This window comes from Chanodichthys erythropterus, chromosome 8 (genome assembly GCF_024489055.1).
Source record: "Chanodichthys erythropterus isolate Z2021 chromosome 8, ASM2448905v1, whole genome shotgun sequence".
NCBI lineage: Eukaryota > Metazoa > Chordata > Actinopteri > Cypriniformes > Xenocyprididae > Chanodichthys > Chanodichthys erythropterus.
The window spans coordinates 10,145,140-10,165,720 of record NC_090228.1 but is presented as its reverse complement, the minus strand read 5'-3'; the positions used below and the strand labels follow the sequence as shown (position 1 = coordinate 10,165,720).

At 37.0% G+C, this 20,581-nt stretch overlaps 1 protein-coding gene across 2 annotated transcripts in view; it reads right to left on the bottom strand.

The window, feature by feature from the left end:
- The window catches only part of sema3aa (sema domain, immunoglobulin domain (Ig), short basic domain, secreted, (semaphorin) 3Aa), a 41,492-nt gene extending 21,831 nt beyond the window's left edge, over positions 1-19,661 (bottom strand). The window contains exons 1-3 of one of the 2 annotated variants that reach the window (XM_067391756.1): positions 19,117-19,661; positions 2,613-2,773; positions 1,475-1,537 (exon numbers count right to left, since the gene is read on the bottom strand). In XM_067391756.1, coding sequence (XP_067247857.1) covers positions 1,475-1,537; positions 2,613-2,773; positions 19,117-19,228 — 336 coding nt within the window. In that variant the 5' untranslated portion in view covers positions 19,229-19,661. Of the gene's footprint in view, positions 1-1,474; positions 1,538-1,629; positions 2,510-2,612; positions 2,774-19,116 lie in introns of those variants that run through there. The other variant, XM_067391757.1, reaches the window with a different exon arrangement.
- Positions 19,662-20,581: the final 920 nt, after the last annotated feature.

The following is a 20,581-nucleotide window of genomic DNA, read 5'->3' as shown; positions in this document are numbered from 1 at the left end:
GCCCTCCATCTCAGCGGGAACCCAGCCATGAAATTACCATCAGATACAACACACACACGTACAGAGAGAGCGAGAGCCGGGTTGATAAATAAACCATTTCTGTTGTATAGAAAGGCCAAGGGTTGCTGGAGCCAAACACAGAATATAAACTCTCAAGAGGAAGGAAAGAGCATGTGCACAAGCAAAACTCCATTGCTAACAGCAACCGTGATCAATCAAGCCAAAGCGCACACGCAACACCCGGCCTGAGTAATGCAGGTCATGAGGTACACATACATTAAAGGTTCTTCAGTGAGCACTTTTCTTATCATGAACCATTTTTCATGTTCATGGCAATTTGGCGATTAAAGAAAGTTCTTGAAAAAGGTTGTCCAAATCAATGTATTGGTTCTAGCTATAGGCCTAGATAAAATCTACCAAATTTTCATCCATTTTTGGTAAAAAGAAGAATTCAGAATATTTTTCCATCAACAGAACTGAATGAAAATGTATTTATATAATATAATATAATATTTATTTATACACTACAGTTCAAATGTATGGAGTCGATAAGACTTTTAAATGTTTTTGAAAAAAGTTACTTTCACAGTAGTAAATAATTTATTTAATAAAAATACTGTAAAAACAGTAATATTTCCTCGGCATTGACCTAATTTTCCAGCTTTCCGTGTTTTCACTATTACGCATCTTCTAAATGAGTAAAGAATCAACGGATCAAAACACAGGAGACAAAAGGAGCAGAAATGAGCGATAAAAGCATTGTTTATCCATGTTGTAGTCTTTGAAAAAACACGATTTCCGCATCTTTTAGTTCAGAATGTTGCTTTTTTTTATGAAACTTGCCCACATTCAAGTGAAATGAATGCATAACGAATGCATGAATGACTGCATTTTTTTTTTTTAATCTTTCAGAAAGAGGCTGTGTTCTTTTGATACAGTATATTGCATGTTCAAATATTCATAAAACAAAATATTCTGGGGGCCACGAAAGGCTTGTGAAAATTATCAAAAAATCTGATTGTGGCTAGCAACTTTTTAGAATAAAAAAAAAAATGCTGGCAGTGAAAGAGTTAATATTTTTTAAAGTGTAATTTATTCCTGTTATTTTCAGTAGCCATTACTCCAGTCTTCAGTGTCACATGATCCTTCATAAATCATTCTAATATACTGATTTTCAAAAAACATTTCTTATTATTATCAACGTTGAAAAAAGTTGTGCTCCTTAATATTTTCTTGGAAATTTTGATACTTTTATTTAGGAATCTATTATAAATCAAAAAGTTCAAAAGAACAGAATTTATTTGAAATAACATATTTTTGTAACATACTGTACAGTAAATGTCTTCTGAACATCCTGACCCCAAACTTTTGAATGGTAGTGTATTTTTAATATGTCACATCCTAAATATACCCAAATGTTCATTGCAGTTCGATGTAGTTTTGAGGTAAAAGGAAGTTGTTGCCCCACACTTACCCCAAGGTCTTTTCCAGCCCACTTGCATTCATCTCGTTTGGAAGGTGTGGCAGGCCAGGCGATCTATAAAACAGCGAAAGAGAGAAGGTGTGAGAATGTGAGCGGAGCGAACACAATGAACTGCAAATGACTGACTAAGGCGCTCGGCATGAAACCTGGCTGTAAAATAATCAACGACTGCTGCCTGCCGTCCTTCTGCCACCTCCATCTGTGACGACGATGAAGACAGAGGATAAAAACTACCATTCGTCTTATCCTGCGAGCACGAGAGACAAATCGCACATTCATGCACACATAGGCCTGCACAGAAAATGTTTTTATCCAACCTTATCTTCCTCTAAGATCTGCTAAGGTATTCTGTCTGCGAAAGTAATTTGGTTAATTACGATAATTTGCCAAGTTCTTATCTTTAAACGATGGCATTGCTGAAGTATGCATGTTGTGTGAGTTTTCAATAAAAGCCAGCTTTAACCCTTACGATGATTGAATATAAAGCAAATGGTCTGAAGCCTCCAGGACAAAGAAAGAATAAAAGCACGAGAAAGAAAGAGGAAATCAAAGTAATGGAATCCAGAGAGGGAAAGAAAGAGCGATTGAGAGAGAGAAAGAGAAGCATTATGCTGCAGATATGATCTGGGAATGAAAAACAGAGGGAGACAGGCTGAGATCAAATGGGCAGATGGAAAGAAGGAGAAAGTGAACGCAGATCTAGGTTGTGCAGCTAATAGGAGCGAGATGGACGTCTCTGATGACCCTGGGTTTCGCTGACACGCTGCATAAAATCCTTCACTGATCTTTCTTGCTAAATGTAGATAGAGGGAAACAGCATGAATTATCATTCCCAACCTATTTTACTGCTAAAATGTGAAGCAGTGAAGCAGGATATTCAACTAGAACAACTGTTTGGATCATGAAAAAGTGGGCTTTCCATATCAAGTTTGCTTAAAAAATGGCTACATTTAGATATTGATCAGCCTAAGTGACATCAGCAGAAAAGGAAAGTGGTTTGAGGAAGATTTTGATTTATTCATTTAATGTTTTCATTGAAAAAGCATGCACCAATGAATCGTTCATAATAAGTCCAGGAACATAGCATTCATTCATATTGACTTTAAAATGACCTAGTGTTGTGTGTCACCTGTTTGACGTCTCTGTTGATGTTGACCAGGTCAAAAGAGAAGACATGATCCTCCGCTCCAACCAGTAATCTCCCTCTCTCCTCATCCATCAAGAACGTGTCGTAACCTGAACTGTTTGCCAATCCAGTGAAAGTCACTAGATTACTGGATTCCAGCATTTCTGAAAGAGGGAAAAGGAAGGCAAACATAAGTCTAGAATGAAAAATACATTCTTATTTCCTTCATTAAACAGAGTATGCAGCTTTTTAGCAGAAAGTTCAACAAGTGGGTCATAAAATGCTATTAAAGGTTATCCGTGGCACGTTCTGCATCTTTGAGAAACAACACTAGTCATGTGTTTAGTTACAATTTCTTTAAAATCACCTCAATGGTTAGTGGACCACATCTGTATCTTTTCAACCATAGCATGAAAATTGCTGAGGAAAACACTGTGTGATTCAATCACAAGGATCTGATCAGGTGTATGACTGGCTGAACCACATAATAATTTATATAAGTTTAAGGCATGGCAAGATGTAGTTGAATTTTAATCTTCAGTAGAACAGTAAAGAAGGTTTTTAGCTTAAACCATGCTCCTCTGTGATTCATATAATGGAAGTCAATGGGTGCCGTCAATGTGAAAATTAAAAAAAAAAACAAATGCATATAAAAAGAAAATTAATACCAGCGGCTCCTGGCGATACATTGAGATCTTAAAGGGTTAGTTCACCCAAAAATGAAAATTCTGTCATTTATTACTTACCCTCGTTTCAAACCCATAAGACCTTCGTTCATCTTTGGAACACAAATTAAGATATTTTTGATAAAATCCGATGGCTCAGTGAGGCCTCCATTGCCAGCAAGATCATTTCCTTTTTCAATGCCCAGAAAGCTTCTAAAGACATATTTAAAACAGTTCATGTGAGTACAGTGGTTCAACCTTAATATTATAAAGTGACAAGAATACTTTTTGTGCGCCAAAAAACAAAGTAGCGACTTTATTCAACAATATCTAGTGATAGGCGATTTCAAAACACTGCTTCATGAAGCTTTGAAGCTTTACGAATCTTTTGTTTCAAATCAGTGGTTTGGAGCACGTATCAAACTGCCAAAGTCATGTGAACTATTGAAATTTCGAAATACTTATGACGTAACCAAGCTTTGTTTACTGATTTTAGTGCTCCGAACTACAAAAGATTCATAAAGCTTCGAAGCTTCATGAAGCAGTGTTTTGAAATCGCCCATCACTAGATATTGTTGAATAAAGTCGTTATTTTGTTTTCTTGGCACAAAAAAAAAAGTATTCTCGTCGCTTTATAACATTAAGGTTGAACCACTTTAGTCACATGAACGGTTTTAAATATGTTTTTAAACTTTCTGGGCATTGAAAAAGGAAATAATCTTGCTGGCATTGGAAGCCTCACTGAGCCATTGGATTTTATCAAAAATATCTTAATTTGTGTCTCAAAGATGAACAAAGGTCTTACGGGTGTAGAACGACATGAGGGTGAGTAATTAATGACTGAATTTTCATTTTTGAGTGAACTAACCCTTTAAGAAGCGAAATGATCAGTCTATGCAAGAAACATTTTTACCTCTAATCCACAGCCTTGCATAGACTGATTGTTTTGCTTCTTAAGACCTCAATGTATCGTCAGGAGCCACGGGTAATAATTTTGTTTAGTCTGCATATGTTTTTTTCAATCTCATTTTTTCAAACCCATTGACTTCCATTATATGAATCAAAGAGGTTTCAGCTAAAAATCTTCTTTACTATTCTACTGAAGAAAAAAAGTCACCTACATTTTGGATAGCCTGAAGGTGAATAAATTAACAGTGAATTTTCATTTTTGGGTGAACCATCCCTTTAAGGTGGTAGCAGAAAAGCTCTTAAACATCTTGTTTTATACAATATATTTTATAGTTCTTATTGCACTTGGCACTTAATCTACGTCTCATAGTCTATATGAAGCCAGTGGGCCTGATTTAATATTTGTGTGTATAAAAACTGTGCAACATCATGGTACAAGAATCTGATCTACTACCGTAGTTTGCTGAGAAATATATCTTTCAGCACCGGCACTAAAAGCCTCCTTTAAATATGGGTGTGTCTGACTTATTTGCACAATTATTTTGAGCAATACACTCGCAAAGCGACCACACGCAGTTTGTTAGATTGCACAAGCAAATTAGTACAGCTTTATTTGGAATCTTAGTAACTTGGGTCAGAGGAATAACTAATCAAGTAAAACTGCTGTTGTTATGGCAGTTCTCTTGATAGATACAGCCAAAGAAACTATCTGTTCAACAGCACTAGACCAGACACTGTGAAAATATAATGACCTGAAACACAAATTCTGCCAAATTTGTCACTCTCCAAGTGAGCAAGGAAACAAGGTCGGATAAAAGTAAGGGAAAAGCAGAAGGAAAAAAAAAAAATCCAAGTGAAGAGGAGATGAAGTGAGAATGATAAGAAAGAGGTGAAAGAGAGAAATGACTTTGGAAAGAGCTGGCAGGAGCCACGGGCCAGAACATCTGCTCATGGGAGAGGGTGAGGTCAACATCTCTGCAACGTTTCTGCAACAAGCACACGAATCATAATCAACAGTGACATGCAAAGACTGCAGCCCCTCTCCAGAGCCCAGATCAATCCGCTCCTATAGTAGCCATCTGCGTTTCTCCCCGCTAAGATTCTGGACATCTGTGTGGTGGTGGGAGAGGAAGAGAGCGAGCAAGGAAAAGCGTTAAGGAGAAACAGACCATCTTTCCTTTGCCTGTGTCAATAACACTGCATATCAAATGTAGAACAGCATTCCCACAGGACCGAATGCAGAACGGGCGCAGTTCAGTCCGTCCATTCCTTCTGAATTCATTCTCTGCTTCTAACACGAGAGTTTCATTAACCAATCACAAGTAATATCCAGATTTATATACAGATGCCAGGCCTGTCTGACAAACTCCGGCTGAGTCAGAATATTGAGTATGTTAACTTTTATGTAAGGAAAACATACAGAAGGGTTTTCTCTCACTTTGAAGGGGTTTAAAGGGACAGTTTACCCAAAAAAAAAAAAAAAAGGTCATCATTTATGCACCCTTGTGTTGTTTCAAACCTGAATGAATTTCTTTCTTCTATTCTTAAACAATGCTGATGATAGTAGCCATTGACTTCCATAGTATTTTTTTCCCCATAGAAGTCAGTGGTTACCATCAACTCTTTGATTATCAATATCTTCTTTTGTGTTCAACGGAAGAAAGAAACTCGTATGGGTTTGTGATGACAACATTTTCATTTTTGGGTAAATTATCCCTTTAAGAAATATTACACAAGCAAAAAAGAGCTGCTGTACTAAATATCAGCATGGATGATTGCTTTTATAAAGAAAAAAAATCATATTGGTTAACATATATAACACCATTCAAAAGTTTTCAAAAATTAATACTTTTATTCAGCAAGAATGCATTTAACTGATCAAAAGTGAAGAGACTTTTTCAGTGTTTCAAAAAATGTCTATTATAAGAAAACATGCATCACTGTTTGCACAAAAATATTAAGCAGCACTATATGTTTTCAACATTGATAATAATAAGATATGTTTACTGAGCACCAAATCCATATATTAGAATGATTTCAGAAGGATCATGTGACACTGAAGACTGGAGTAATGATACTGAAAATTCAGTTTTACCATCACAGGAATAAAATTCATTTTTAAATGTATTAAAATAATAAAATAAATTTGTAATAATATTTCACAACATTGCTGTTTTTACAGTATTTTTATCAAATAAATGCAGCCTTGGTGAGCGTAAATTTACCTAACCCAAACTTTTGAATGGTAGTGTACTTGTCAAACAAATAAATTAATGGAGATGAAGACAGGCAGCGGAGTGATATAAGAGATATGAAACTAGCACAGCTATGTAAGATATCAGTTCTCTGGGTCAACAATCTCTACTAAATGCTGCAAAACTGTAAAAAAGCATTTAAAAGCAGAATGTTGCAACTGACCAATCAGAATCAAGCATCTCAGAGAGCTGTTTAATAATTGATACCAAGTATTCTTCATAGGTCAGTAAGATACAAAGCACTGGCTATTCAGTAAACCATACCATCTTAAAAAAAAAAAAAATAAATTAAAAAAAAATGTATGCATGGCTAAATCATTCACAATAAGATCAATAACATGCATTTAAACTTACTAAACCTCCAAAGGTTTAGAACACTTTCTCCTTTATCATAGCAATATGCAGAGACAACTTTAAATAATAATTTTAAATCAGACTGTAATTCTAAATCCGTCTATTTTTAACCAATGTCAAATGGGAGAGTGTTTGAAAAAGGAGTTTGAAAACTATTTTTTTGCAATTCGCCTGGTGACGCTTGTGGCTAAAACATTCAATGAGAAATATTAATAATCAAAAGTAGTGCATATTCAAGAAAAAAAAGAAAAGAAAGCCACACTGATTTCCTCTTGCCAAACTTCAGGGGAGGCCTGAGAGAACATAAGATGACATCCTGGAAAGAGACTTAATCTCATCTTTTTTTTTTCTTCTCTCCCCTGGCTCATTATATTAACTCATCTAGTCTTTGCATCTCTGCATGTGCCAAATATTCTTATTCTTAGCCTCCTTTTTCTCTGCCAGTCTCTGTATTACTCCCGTTAGGTGAAGTTCTCCAAAGCCTCACTCTCCTGCCATTCTGGCTCAAGATCTGACGGCCACGTCTGGCAGTTTCACTATTCCCCAGCTCAAAGTGAGCGACTGGTGCATGAACTCTGAAGACAAGGCATTTTTTTCTTAAAATGCTGCCTTGGCAAGACTATCACAAAAGGTAGTCATCATATGATCCGTGAACACACAGACACACACACACACTTTATCAGGGGATACATCAACCTGAATAGGAGCTCTGAGAAAATGAAGTGTGAGTTTTAAAGGAGAAAGAAGCTTAAAAAAAAAGTTTCTCCCTCTTTCACAGTCTCTCTCTGTCCTGCAGAATGAGAAGTGGGCTGTCAACACTTTATATGTCATAGCGAAGTCTGTCATACAATTTATTTATTCACTGCAATGTTGCAACAGTTTTAAGATGTAACAAATGAAACCCCAAAATAAGAAAAAAAAACAACAACTTTGAATTGAAAATTCTAAATTAAAAAAAAAATGTTGAAAATGTACAACTTGGGGCTGTGGCAAGTAATGGAACATGTTGAGCTGCGATGCAAGTTTAAAGGATTAGTTCACTTCAGAATTAAAATTTCCTGATAATTTACTCACCCCCACGTCATCCAAGATGTTTATGTCATTCTTTCTTCATTCAAAAAGAAATTAAGGCTTTTGAGGAAAACATTCCAGAATTTTCCACCATGTAGTAGACTTCACTGGGGTACAACAGGTTGAAGGTCCAAATTGGGCTCTACACAATCCCAGACAAGGAATAAAGGTCATATTTAGCTAAATGATTTGTCATTTTCTAAAAAATATAAATAAATAAATGTATACTTTTTAACCACAAATGCTCGTCCTGCACTAGCTCTGTGGTACGCCACGCATTACATAATCATGCTGGAAAGGTCACACATGACGTAGGCAGAAGTACAGATCCAGTGTCTACAAAGCAAACGTGTAAAGACTAAGTCAAATGCCCATTTCGCTATACAAGACCCTTATTCCTCGTCTGGGATCTTGTAGAGCCCTTTGAAGCTGCATTGAAACTGCAATTTGGACCTTCAACCCATTCACCCAAGTCCACTATATGGAGAAAAAATCCTGGAATGTTTTCCTCAAAAACCATAATTCCTTTTTGACTGAAGAAAGAAAGACATAAACATCTTGGATGACATGGGGGTGAGTTAATTATCAAGACATTTGATTTCTGAGGTGAACTAATCCTTTAAGTTTGGCTATGGCTCGCTTTTTTCATCCTGCATCAATAACAATTGTGCAGAACTGTGCATTTTAAAAACTTGCGCTCAAAAACAGCTAGACAAAGAGCAAAGGAAAGAAACTATGCATTTATAAAAAAAATAATAATACTAAATTTGACAAACTGCTACAAAAACACCAAAAAATAAGGACTTGTCCAGACATGAAGGAACTTAATTAAATACGTAATACATGCTGTGCTGGTAATAATGTACAGTATATTATCAATTATCAATTAGTTGACCATTTAAGTGACACATCCCTAAAATAAAAGTAGCTTAAAGGACAAAAAATTTAAAAGAAAAGCATGTCCAACATATGACATAAGAGAGAACCATTCTATGTTGGTTTAGGAGGCAAAATGAGTGGAAAACTAATAATACACAAAGTCTAAAGGATATAAACCAGTTTTGGACTTTGATGAGGGTGTATATTTATGCATTTCTGCATCTGTGAGTCAAGGTGTGTGGTACTGAATGTGTATTTGAGGGATGGGAAAGTATGTGTGTGCGCATGCTGCTGCCACTGTGCTTTAGCTCTGCCTCGGGCTACCAGCTGCCCCAAGAGAGCGAGGGAAGTGAGGAAAGAAGGAATAAAAAAGTGAAAGAGTGCTGCAGATGGTTTTGGGCGCTACCTGTTTATTTAAGCCAGAACAATGGCGTGCTTCAAAACACACGTCGTTGATCCTGACACGGTTTTGGCAAAAGTTCTCCTTCTCTCTGTTCTCTCAATGGACTAAGTGTGTGGTTCGGTCTTGTCGGTTTTGTGCTTGAGAGAACCTAGATTTTAGAAACAGAGATTTGCTTAACACGCCGTTTCGCATATTGCTTTAAGCTCTGGGATATGAATAAGCCTGTAGTTTCGCTTCATTTTAACTTGCTCTCGCATGCAACCGGTCGCAGGTTTTGGTAAGTTGCCCCGGTAACCGTGCTGGATCTCGGCCTATGAGAGCTCAGTCTGCTCGATTGACAGCTAGTGGAAGGCTGCCGAGAGCGGACCGACACCCGCGGGCCAACATTTGATTCCTGTGACACCAACAGGAAACATAATCACTGTGTCAAATCTCTTTATGCACATTAGTTTTAATAAAAGACGCCTCTGTACGAACTGATGATTTATGTCATGGCCAACTGCCTCAAATTTCCATTAACAAAGCCAAACGGTGAGGAAAAGACAGATGTCTGCTTTTGTGCAAGACACACGTGGCAATTACAAAGATGAATTTGTTTAGCTTAAAGGAATAATTCAACCAAAAATGGAAATGGTGTCATTATTTACTCAACCTAATGTCCTTCCAAAACCCAAAATTTAATTTTTAAAGAATTTCTTGGCGACTCTTTTCTTTGTGAATGAGGATTGGGAAGGTTATTCTCGAAGATGACAAAAAGCAGGCAACTCGTACATGCAATTCTGAAGGCTTCAGGAACAATCCTGAACTTAAGTCGTATTCACAAAAAAATCTCGTCACACTCTCCTTAATGTGTTCATAAGAGTTTAATGCCCAGTTCTTTTGAGTCAAATTATTTCCAATTAATTCATTTTACATTCATTTATCAGATTCACAAAACTGGTCTAACTGATTCATTCACTTCCTGATTTAATGATCCAGTCAAAGTGTTTAACAGCCCACTGGAGGGGAAAATTATCAGTGAATAATGACTTACAATTTGGTTTGTTCGTTAAACAAATTTTTTATACGACTTCATATAGTTCATATAGACTTTAAGTTTCATATGGACAACTATTAGAACACATTTATTGTGCTTTTGTGTGCTATTTATTTATATTCATTTTAATTTAATGTAAAAAAAAAAAAAAAGAAGACCATTATTCTATTCAAAAGCTCTTTATCTTCCACAAAATACAGGACTGGAACAACATAAAGCTGAGAAAATAATGACTAATGATTCTCATTTTTATTTGAGCTATCCCTTTAAAACTATCCCTATATTGTAGTTTTAATTTAAAAAAACAATAATACAAGAGGTCTAATTAAACTGAATGAATTTTGAGCTTAAAAACATAAGCATCTATAGCGCTAAAAATGTAAATGTCACATTGGCAGCGGTATAACATTAATGCATGTTCATGATTTCTTCTGTTGTAATCTAAGTCTGAAAGTCTGTCTATGCACGCCACAAAAAATCTCGGATCTCCTCCATTGTAGACTGCAACACAGAATTTGTGAGCGACCGCATGGGATTCCTGTGTTGCCCTGATCCACAGAGAGAGGGGAGAGTATGTGGAACCGTTTAATTACCCCTGAATCTGCTCGCGACATGACGGGTGAACCACAGAGTCTGTTTAAAACTGGCCTCCGGCCACAGACCGTGCAGAGAAAGCACAATCCACTCTCCACAGCTCCAGATGACATACAAAACACAGCACATGTACAGAGAGCGAGAGTGACAGCTAAAGATAATGTAACATTAAAATAAATAGCCAAGAGAGGAGTTTGACAAGAGGGAATACAAGAGGTAAAGTGCTGAAAGATGACTCACATACAGATCCTTTATTTACTTCTAGTCTTTTCAAAGGTGATGTAATTTTTTAGATGATGAAATTCTTACTCCATTTGTAGGTTCATTCTGAAAATTGACAGAAACTGACAGAAATATCACAGGCAGGGCTTCCAGATTACTACTAAAAGGTCCCATATGCAACAAAAATACTTTAAAATGTAGTTGGCGTTGGTGATAGTCAAGCTTTGTGTTTCCTGCAGGCTCACAACAACAAAAAACATAGCTTGAGACATGATGTTCATTTTGTGAACAAGTGACTCTTATCAACTGGTTCTTTTTAATGAGTCAGTCAAAAAATGATTCACGAAACGGCTTCAAACTCATACATAAATTAGTTCGAATCAGACTCACTCTGTTACTGAGTTCACAACTTACTCCTTCACTGAACCGCCTGTCATTTTTCGGTTATGTCCAATTAGAAAGTATCCAGACACCTTTTCTGTGATATACTAAACTTTAGGTTTGTGAGATTTATTTATGACTGTTTTTTATTAAGGCAACATGTAAATAGCTGGGACAATAAATCGAGAAATGATTATGGATCGATTCTAAAATTTTCCAAATGCATCGCAATTCTGTCTCAAATAGATTTCTTAACATAGTTTTTAACAGCAGATGGCACTGCATGTTTTGTAGAAATATTCCTACTCTGCTTGAACCTTCTATAAAATAATCATTCATAAAGTTCAAATTACAAGGGTGTTTGCAGTGGGCTGTTTACATTAATCTCGCATCATAAAAACATTCTGAGGTGCAAGAACATTTCCAGACTCAGCCGAAAGCACGAACGCTCTTCTTCGTGAGCATTTGAGTGTACGGTTAAATACTAGCCTAGAGCGCCATCTGCTGTTAAAAACCAAGCTCAGAATCGTTTTGAAATTATCAGAATCGATCCAGAATCGCGATGCATAGATATGTTGTCCCAGCACTACAAATTAGTCTGACAACTTAAAATTGGAGCAAATTTATACTATAATCATCTAGAAAAAAAGTTTAAATGAGTATTAAAAAAATAATAGCTAAAGTTAAAAGGTCTTCTGAACTACCATCGACTGATTCTGGTATTTGTACAGAGTCTTGAGCATTCATAAACAAATGCACACACATGCACTAGCAAACACGCACACACACAGTAATACACACAGCCACTTACCCAAGTCGTACGAAATTTGACTCGTCTGGATACGCTTGTCTAATGACACCACTGAAATTCAATAACAGGTGCACCACTTCCCAACACACTACACTCAGTATCTAGTCAGTAATCTAATACACACAGGTGTAAACACACACATACTGTATGAATAATCAAGCACACTCCTTATTAATAATGTTATGAAGAGGAAGCTAAATGTGCAAATCTCTCAGCCAAGTGGGTGCTGAGAGTCATTAAAGGAGTCTAACATCTAATAGGGCCAACAGAAGACTGAACACAACAGGATAGGATACGTAAAAAGGTCAATAAGGACGAAGTCCTTCCACTGCCACAGAGTAAATAATTCATTCAACAGAAAGACTTCAGGTGACCTTCAAGTTCCTTACAGCAGTCTGGACAGAAGGAAAGAGCAAAATAGAGGGAGAGAGTGAATGAGAGGAAGGACATGAACTATGAAAGAAAAACACATAGAATCATAGATAGATAGCAGCTTTTCCAGTAACAAGCTACTTTTTCCAACAAGCAGAGCACAACAAAAATGATATAGTGCTGTTTTTTTCTTTTTCTTTTTTTTCACTTTACAATTGAGGTAATAATCAAATATATGTGACCCTGGACCACAAAACCAGTTGCAAGGGTGTATTTGTAGCAATAGCCAACCATACATTGAATGGGTCAAAATTATCGACAAAAATCATTAGGATATTCAGTAAAGATCATGTTCCATGAAGATATTTAGTAAATTTCCTACAGTAAATATATCAAAAATGTATTTTTTGAGTGGATATGCATTGCTAAGGACTTCATCTGGACAACTTTAAAGGTGATTTTCTCAATATTTCGATTTTTTTTGTACCCTCAGATTCCAGATATTCAAATAGTTGGATCTCGGTCAAATATTGTTCTATCCTAACAAAACCATACATTAACAGAAAGCTTATTTATTGTGATGTATAAATCTCAATTTCAAAAAATTTACCCTTATGACTGGTTTTGTGGGCCAGGGTCACATATCTGGTTAAAATGTGTCTCTCTTTTATAATGTGTGTCTCTATTATATTGAGTTAATTTTAGAGAATCAGTACATTCGGATACTGTTCACTTTGAAAAAAAGTAAAAAAAAATTTTAAAAATTCAAATTCACAAAACAATATTCTAATATTCATAACTATTGTTTTAAAATAGATGTGTGATAGTGTTAACGGATAAATTACACATATTTAAGTTAGAAAAGATAAAACTTAAATGCAGCTGTTCATTACGGAGCTCCGCACATGACGTGGAAGAAATATAAATATAATATTAAATATCATGGCCACAAATTAAGAATGAATTCTAACAACTTATTAAATCATGACCACATTTTATAAATTTTTTCGCTAATTTTAGTGAACACTGACATTAAATTGTGATCACATGGCTACTAATTCGTTCTCTCATTTTAATGTAGTTATATAGGTGCCACTAAATGTAACTACATTTAACAAAACTAAAACAAGGGAACAAATTAGAACAACATTGACCCTTTTTTTTTAACTAAAATGAGGGAAATAATACATTGTGGGAACTAATTCTTAATTCATGGCCATGATATCTTGTTTTCCCCCCACATGTCATGTATGGAGCTCCATACTTCATCACTATGTTGGTTACTGTTAATAAATAAATATTTTCATGGTTTGTTTTTGGTATTTAGATTAAATTTATATCTAGTTTATAATATAATATAATATATGTTTTTAGAAATTAAATTACAAATGGGGTAACATTGTTATAAAATAATATAATTATATAAATTATATAATACAATTTTTATAATAAAAAAAATACAGTTTAACTGTAACTTAAGTAGCTTGTAGCTTGACAAACTCCAGTTCAAAAGTAGCTTCATCATGTGAAAATGAGAGAGAGAAAGAGAGAAAGAGAAATCTACTTCTGGTGAAGAGGGTTAAAAGAGACAGGCAAGAGATGGATGCAGATGAGACCGTGAGAGAAAGAGAAACCAGCATCATTCCCAGCCTCTCCATATAATCATTCCCATCCAGCCCAAAATCCTGGCTCGACGCCAGCTTGCACTTCACCCGGCAGCCAGCGAACAGCCCGCTATTATAGGATGCCTCCAGTCTGCGTCCAGTGCGGTCAGGCGCGGAGTGTCTATTTCGGAAGATTTAGGCTGAATTCCGACGACTCGCAGTCTCTCGTCGTCCCAGTGTCGCCCATCCCAATCAATCCCAGGAGGCCACGGGGCAGGGTAATGAAATGGGAAGCCTGGTAATTATGCTGTAGTGAGTAATTATCAGGTTGTTTCACAAGCACTTTAAAGTCCCAGATGCACAATTTTATCAGTGTGTGACGGCGGGATAGCCTTTTTTATGAAGGGACCCCCCTATCAGAGGCGAGAGCCCACACGTTGCCACCTGCAGGGGGCAGTGTCTTCATATGCACCGACCACCTCCACTCTAATCTGGCATCTCAGATGGTATTTATGCAGGGTTTTGGGCACACATGGGCCCTGTAACCCACCACTAATCCTATAGTGTGAATTCACAACCTCGTAACCACAAGTTTGAGATCCGAAAGGCAACCCGACAGCATCTGACAAGCATGTGAAGGCCTATCCCACAAGCCTCCTCAAGTACTGACAGATGAACGGGCCGCTGATAGCCCTGACAAGAGCAATTTTCACCGACGGTAGTTTAAAACATACAAGGGGAATAGAGAGAAGACATAGCGCTGGTATAATTACAGGGAGGAGAAACGAAGAGGAAAATCTATCACTCGGCCATCATTTAACAACTAAGATGGATCTCTCCGTCTGCGATTGTCCGACTTGCCTCCCCGGAGGCGGTATGACTGTAAGCGGCCCTGAATTGCAAACTCTATGTGCAACTCATGATAAATCTGTGTGTGAGAAAAAGCGATATCCGTCCCCCCTTCCCGGCGCTCGTTCAAGTGTGCGTCTCTGGAGAGCATGTCTGCGCGTTTATTTGGCTTAATTACTATGCTGCATTCACAGGGGGAGTGAGAATGAATGACACTTCACTTAACGACTATCCTCTCCTGGCCAACTACTGTCTGCCCACCGCCTTCATTAAAACAGCCGCTCTCTTCCCTTCCTGCTCCCTCTTTGCCACTCTTCCTCCATCCTTTCCTCTCTTCCTCTCTCTCGTTTTAACACTCAGACACTGTGTGGGTGTGAACAGCGATCTGTCATACTGCAGAGCATCAAAAGAGCCATCAAGCACCTGTGGACTATGTCTCTCCGTTACACACACACACACACACACACACACACACACACACACACACACACACACACAAACAGCTCTATCACCATGGCCAGGTGTCTAATTATCTAAGCCTGCCTCCATTCTCACACATCTTGCTGGCCAAAAACACATCAGACACATTTTCTGTCTCGCACACACAAATACACACACACACACATAATGTCTCACTCACAATTATCCAATAAATAAGAAAACAACTTATTGAACAATATATGGAGCCGATAAGTCAACGATATATATATTTATTTATTTTTTTACTTATACTAATCTTAAAAGCAGATACATGTGTATAATACATATACATATAGGCTATATATATATATATATATATATATATATATATATATATATATATATATATATATATATATATATATATATATATATATATTAGACCACCTGTCATAATAAAAACTAAAAATGTTATTGTGATTTATCAGGCAATAACAAACTGAAACAAGTAAATAGTCTTTATTCACACATAAGAACCATTTTTTTTAAATTTTGTATGGCCTCCATTGGTCCTTGATAGCAGCTTGAATTCTTGCTGGCATTGTTTTTATGTACTTTTCCACAGTCTCTTTTGTTATTGACTTCCAAATAGTTTCTATTTGTTCCCAAAGACTGGCTTTCGATGAAACTTTTGTGCGATCCATCTTTGAATCCATTAAATCCCAACAATAATTATATTTTGGCATTAGAAACACTACTGTGACTAAAGAGATTACACATACTGGTGTGGATTAACCAATACAGAAGCATAAAAAATGATTTTGGTAATCACCAATACTGTTAGTTTAGGGCAGCGGTGGCACAAACCTTACATTGGGTGGTGCTCTAATAAATTTGTTAAGTACTAGAGCTGGCTCAACATCGTGAGGTCTGTCAGTCATCAGCGATGGACGATGGCATCATCTATCGGCCTAACCCTAGTGGAAACTAATTCCATGTTTTATAATAATATGACCAAGTTAGCAGCATGTATATTGAAAATAGCAGAGGGTCTAAAACACTCCATAATTTACAAAATTGTAACCCTGATAGGTTTGATCTAGACCACCTTAATGCTTGTCCCTAATTACCAGTGTAATTTTGTAATCAGTCTAAGAGTATGTCATGATCTATAGTGTTGAACACAGCACTAAGATCAAGTGAAACTAGTATTAAGTTGCAGCCTTGGTCAGAAGTTATTTGGATTTTTATTGAGCGCAGTTGCTATGACAGGGCCTGAATCCTGACTAAAATGTATCATAAATATCTTTTTTTGCAAGAAGGAGCACAGACTTTATTTTAACTTAATATTTATTCAAAAGACAAACATTTTTAAACTATTCATTGACAAGACTGTAGGCAGATCTTGAAACTGACATGGGGTGGAATGATGACTAATGAATGATATGTTACTAGTCTTAGCGGTCAAGCTATGTGTATTTGTGTGTGCTTTTTGTTGTTAAGACAGTATCCGTGGATCAAATGACATCTTAACATGCGTGAATGAAATATTTAACACTGTTTCCTAACAAGGCATAAATGACAAGAGATAAAAGTTATCGTTTTGTCCATAAAGCGACAGGACATTTTGTCAAATGCTTAGTTATGGATTTCTGTAGCGTCGCACTGGGTAGCTGCCCTGTTTATATAAAAATATCAAAATCCTGTTCCACAAGTGTCCACTAAACATCAGTTATCATCTTATTGATCGCGGGGGGGTCGGGGGTCAGGACCTACCCCATCTGAGAGTTGCCCAAATCCATTACAACATACGAAAGACTCTAACATGAATCAGAGAAAACATAGCCATAAAGTGCACAGGTGGCATAAGTTTGGAAAGCATTGTGGTGACGCAATATGAGACTGTTTTCCAACAATTCTTTGGGCCATCCAAGTACAACAGTATTAACTGAAAGAAGCATGTGATTGATTACAGGTGGACCTGCATCTTTTTTATATTAAGGTCTCCTTTCCTCTTAAAGTTAAACAGCAGATGCTGATGCTCAGAGCAACAATTGGTTTCTTAAATCCTCTCTCTCTCTCTCTCTCTCTTCAATCTGCATGCTCTCTCTTTCTTAACAACACATTCTCAGACAAAAATAAATCGTCTTTTTCACTCCTCCTTCATTCTCTGTCTCTATAAAAGAAATGAGAGGGCGTCAAACGGACCCTGGTGGGGTAAACCCATGCCACACACAGACCTTACAATCAACACACCAGAAGCACAGATTCACTGACAGAACAGAAGGCTATATTTATCAAATGAGGGAGAGAGAGATCACCGCCACACATTGATGCGTATACTTTTGGTCATGTTCCTGAACAAAGAACCACAGCAAGCCCGCTAAGCGTACATTAAAAAGGGAAACAGCCCAAAATATGACAAAAATGTTGCCACTTATTTCCGTGAGAGATGAAAGCTCTGGGTTACAAAGAGGCTGCTATAGTCTGGATCTCTCCGCTGTCTCCTATAAAATAGCACAGCCCGGAGAATAACATGTTTGCTGTTACCACCATTCACGCATAGCAGCCAGCATCACCAGAGCACTTCAAATGAAACACATAGAGTATAGTAACAGAGAATAATGCTTCAAAATATACAGTGTGTGCGAGTACTTGCTGGAGTGTGTCCACATGACAATATAAGATTGAGGATTGTGACAAAGCTAGTAAACGCATAGAAGTATTCCAGCTTAAGATAAATTGACAGCATTTGTGGCATATGTTTATTAACACCAAAAAATGTTCCACTTGTTCCTCCTTTTCTTTTAAAAAGCCAAAAATCTGAGTTGCAGTGAGAAACTTACGAAAACAGGGACAGTCCATAAGCATTAAAAAACTCACTGTTTTAATAGTATAACCACACAGCATAAACAATACACATGTTAACATGATTTCAGTGTGAAAAAGCAGCTTTTCTGTATAGTTACATCTAATTTTACAACTTTGTTGCCACGACGATAGGATAAATCCTAAAATGACTGTGAAAATTGTTTAAACAGCTTTACAGTTCAAATAATACAGGAGAATTAATGTTAGTGCTTTTATAAAATTAGAAGCTTTACATTATTGCTTCAAAAATTGTCCCCATTCTCTTACATTGTAAGTGCTTCACTGTAACCTTGGTTTATTCATTTTCCCCCCCAAATTTCCCCATGTTTCAGCTAATCAACATGTTGTAGACTGAGTTTAACTTGTACTGAACCCGCAATATTTCTTTAAAGGATTGCTGTAAAATCAATTTGGAGGCATGAGAAATTAGATTTCTGGCCGCAACTGCAGTGTCATTACCCACGTTTATTCATTCAGAGTTCACAAACCATAAGACAAGGTACAACCAGTGCAGAGTTTAGAGCTATAGGACAGTGTACTGGAAAAATGATGTAGAAGAGCCAAAACATGCAGAAACACCACATGGAAACAATCTGTCAGTGCAAAATGAGTATAAATTTTATGCAAGAGTGTGAGAGAGACTGGAAAGGAATTAAACAACAGAAGAAAGTCAAATATATATAATGTCATAGACATAAAATAGAGTCAAGTTTGAGAGTATAAATAGGTATAAGATGGGTAATAAGAATAAAAAAGGTAATAAAGCTTGTGTGCATTACGAAATAGAGATGGGTCTGGTTGCAAAACTTACCCTTGTAAGAGAGCTTGAGTCTGGGCACGTTATCTTTGGTGTGCTGGGGTGCAACTCTTCCAGGTAAAGCCACCCCACACAACAGCAGAAAAATCCCAACTAGGTAATCCATGGTGCTGGAGCGCTGGCCTCCAGCCCAGGGGGGCTTGTAGCCCACAGTGCCCAGAGCAAAGTGCTTCCCTCTGGGATAGTCGAGATCTTTGGAGTCCCTCCTTACTTCAAAAGATCCAGCGCCTGGAGCTTCTCCCCTAGGAGGCAATCCGAAATCAGATCCCAAGTGAGACAGGAGACGGGGGTTCACATGGCTCCATGTGGGGGGCGTTTCACCGGTCGTGGGGGTAAAGGTGTACTCCTCTGGGATGCGTTCTCGGACACTGGTGGGGAGGACTGGAGAGTGGGGTTCTGTGTTTGTTGGAGAGGTAGAGTTTCAGTAAGGGATCCGGCAGACTCTCTCTCCGCTCCGGCTTCACGCACACACACTCTCACACACACTCTCACAGACTGCTTCTGCTTGTGTCCACGGGCTCAGCCTGAATGAGAGGGAGAGGGAGAGAGAGAAGTACACCATCCACCGGAGCGCAGGAGGGGAAGGGAGGGGAGGAGAGGGAGGGAGGGGGAGCAGCTGAAGGGGGAGGAGGAGGTTGAACGAAGGATCGGAGCTGAAAGGAGAGGTATGCGAAAGACTCTTCTGCAAAGGTTTGCTTGCTCTGTCTGTGTCCTTCTTTTCTGCATCGCTTATACGCTGCACCTTCAATGCATTGTCTTCCCAGCTGCTCTCTTCTTTTTGGCTTTCTGACAGACCATCATATTTCATCATATTCCTAGCCTCTAAAATATTTCTGTCTGTCCAGTATGTTTGCCTAGATTGAAATAATAAAATAATATATATAAAATAATACTAAATAAAAATATATAAAAGATTAGCTATACCTAGATTCACAACTCAAGGTTTGGGTAATATAGTATATATTAATAAATATTAGTAAAATAATGATGAATACAATAATAAAATTGTAAAAATCTATCTATCTATCTATCTATCTATCTATCTATCTATCTATCTATCTATCTATCTATCTATCTATCTATCTATCTATCTATCTATCTATCTATCTATCTATCTATCTATCTATCTATCTATCTATCTATCTGTCTGTATATCAGATTTGAGTAATAATGAAAAAAAAAAGAAATATCTAGATTCCAAAATTGAGAAATTAATAAATAAATCAATCCTCTGCTATTTTAAGATGTTTCTATGAAAGCTTGTTTCTACCACTAAATAAAAAATAAAAAAAAGGTAATTGCAACTTTTTATCTCACAATTCTGACTTCTTTTCTCAGAATTGTGAGATACAAACTCACAATTGCAAGAAATAAAGTTGGAATTGTGAGTTATACACTCAAAATTGTGCGTTACAAACTCACAATTGCTAGAAATTAAGTCAGAATTACAAAATATAAA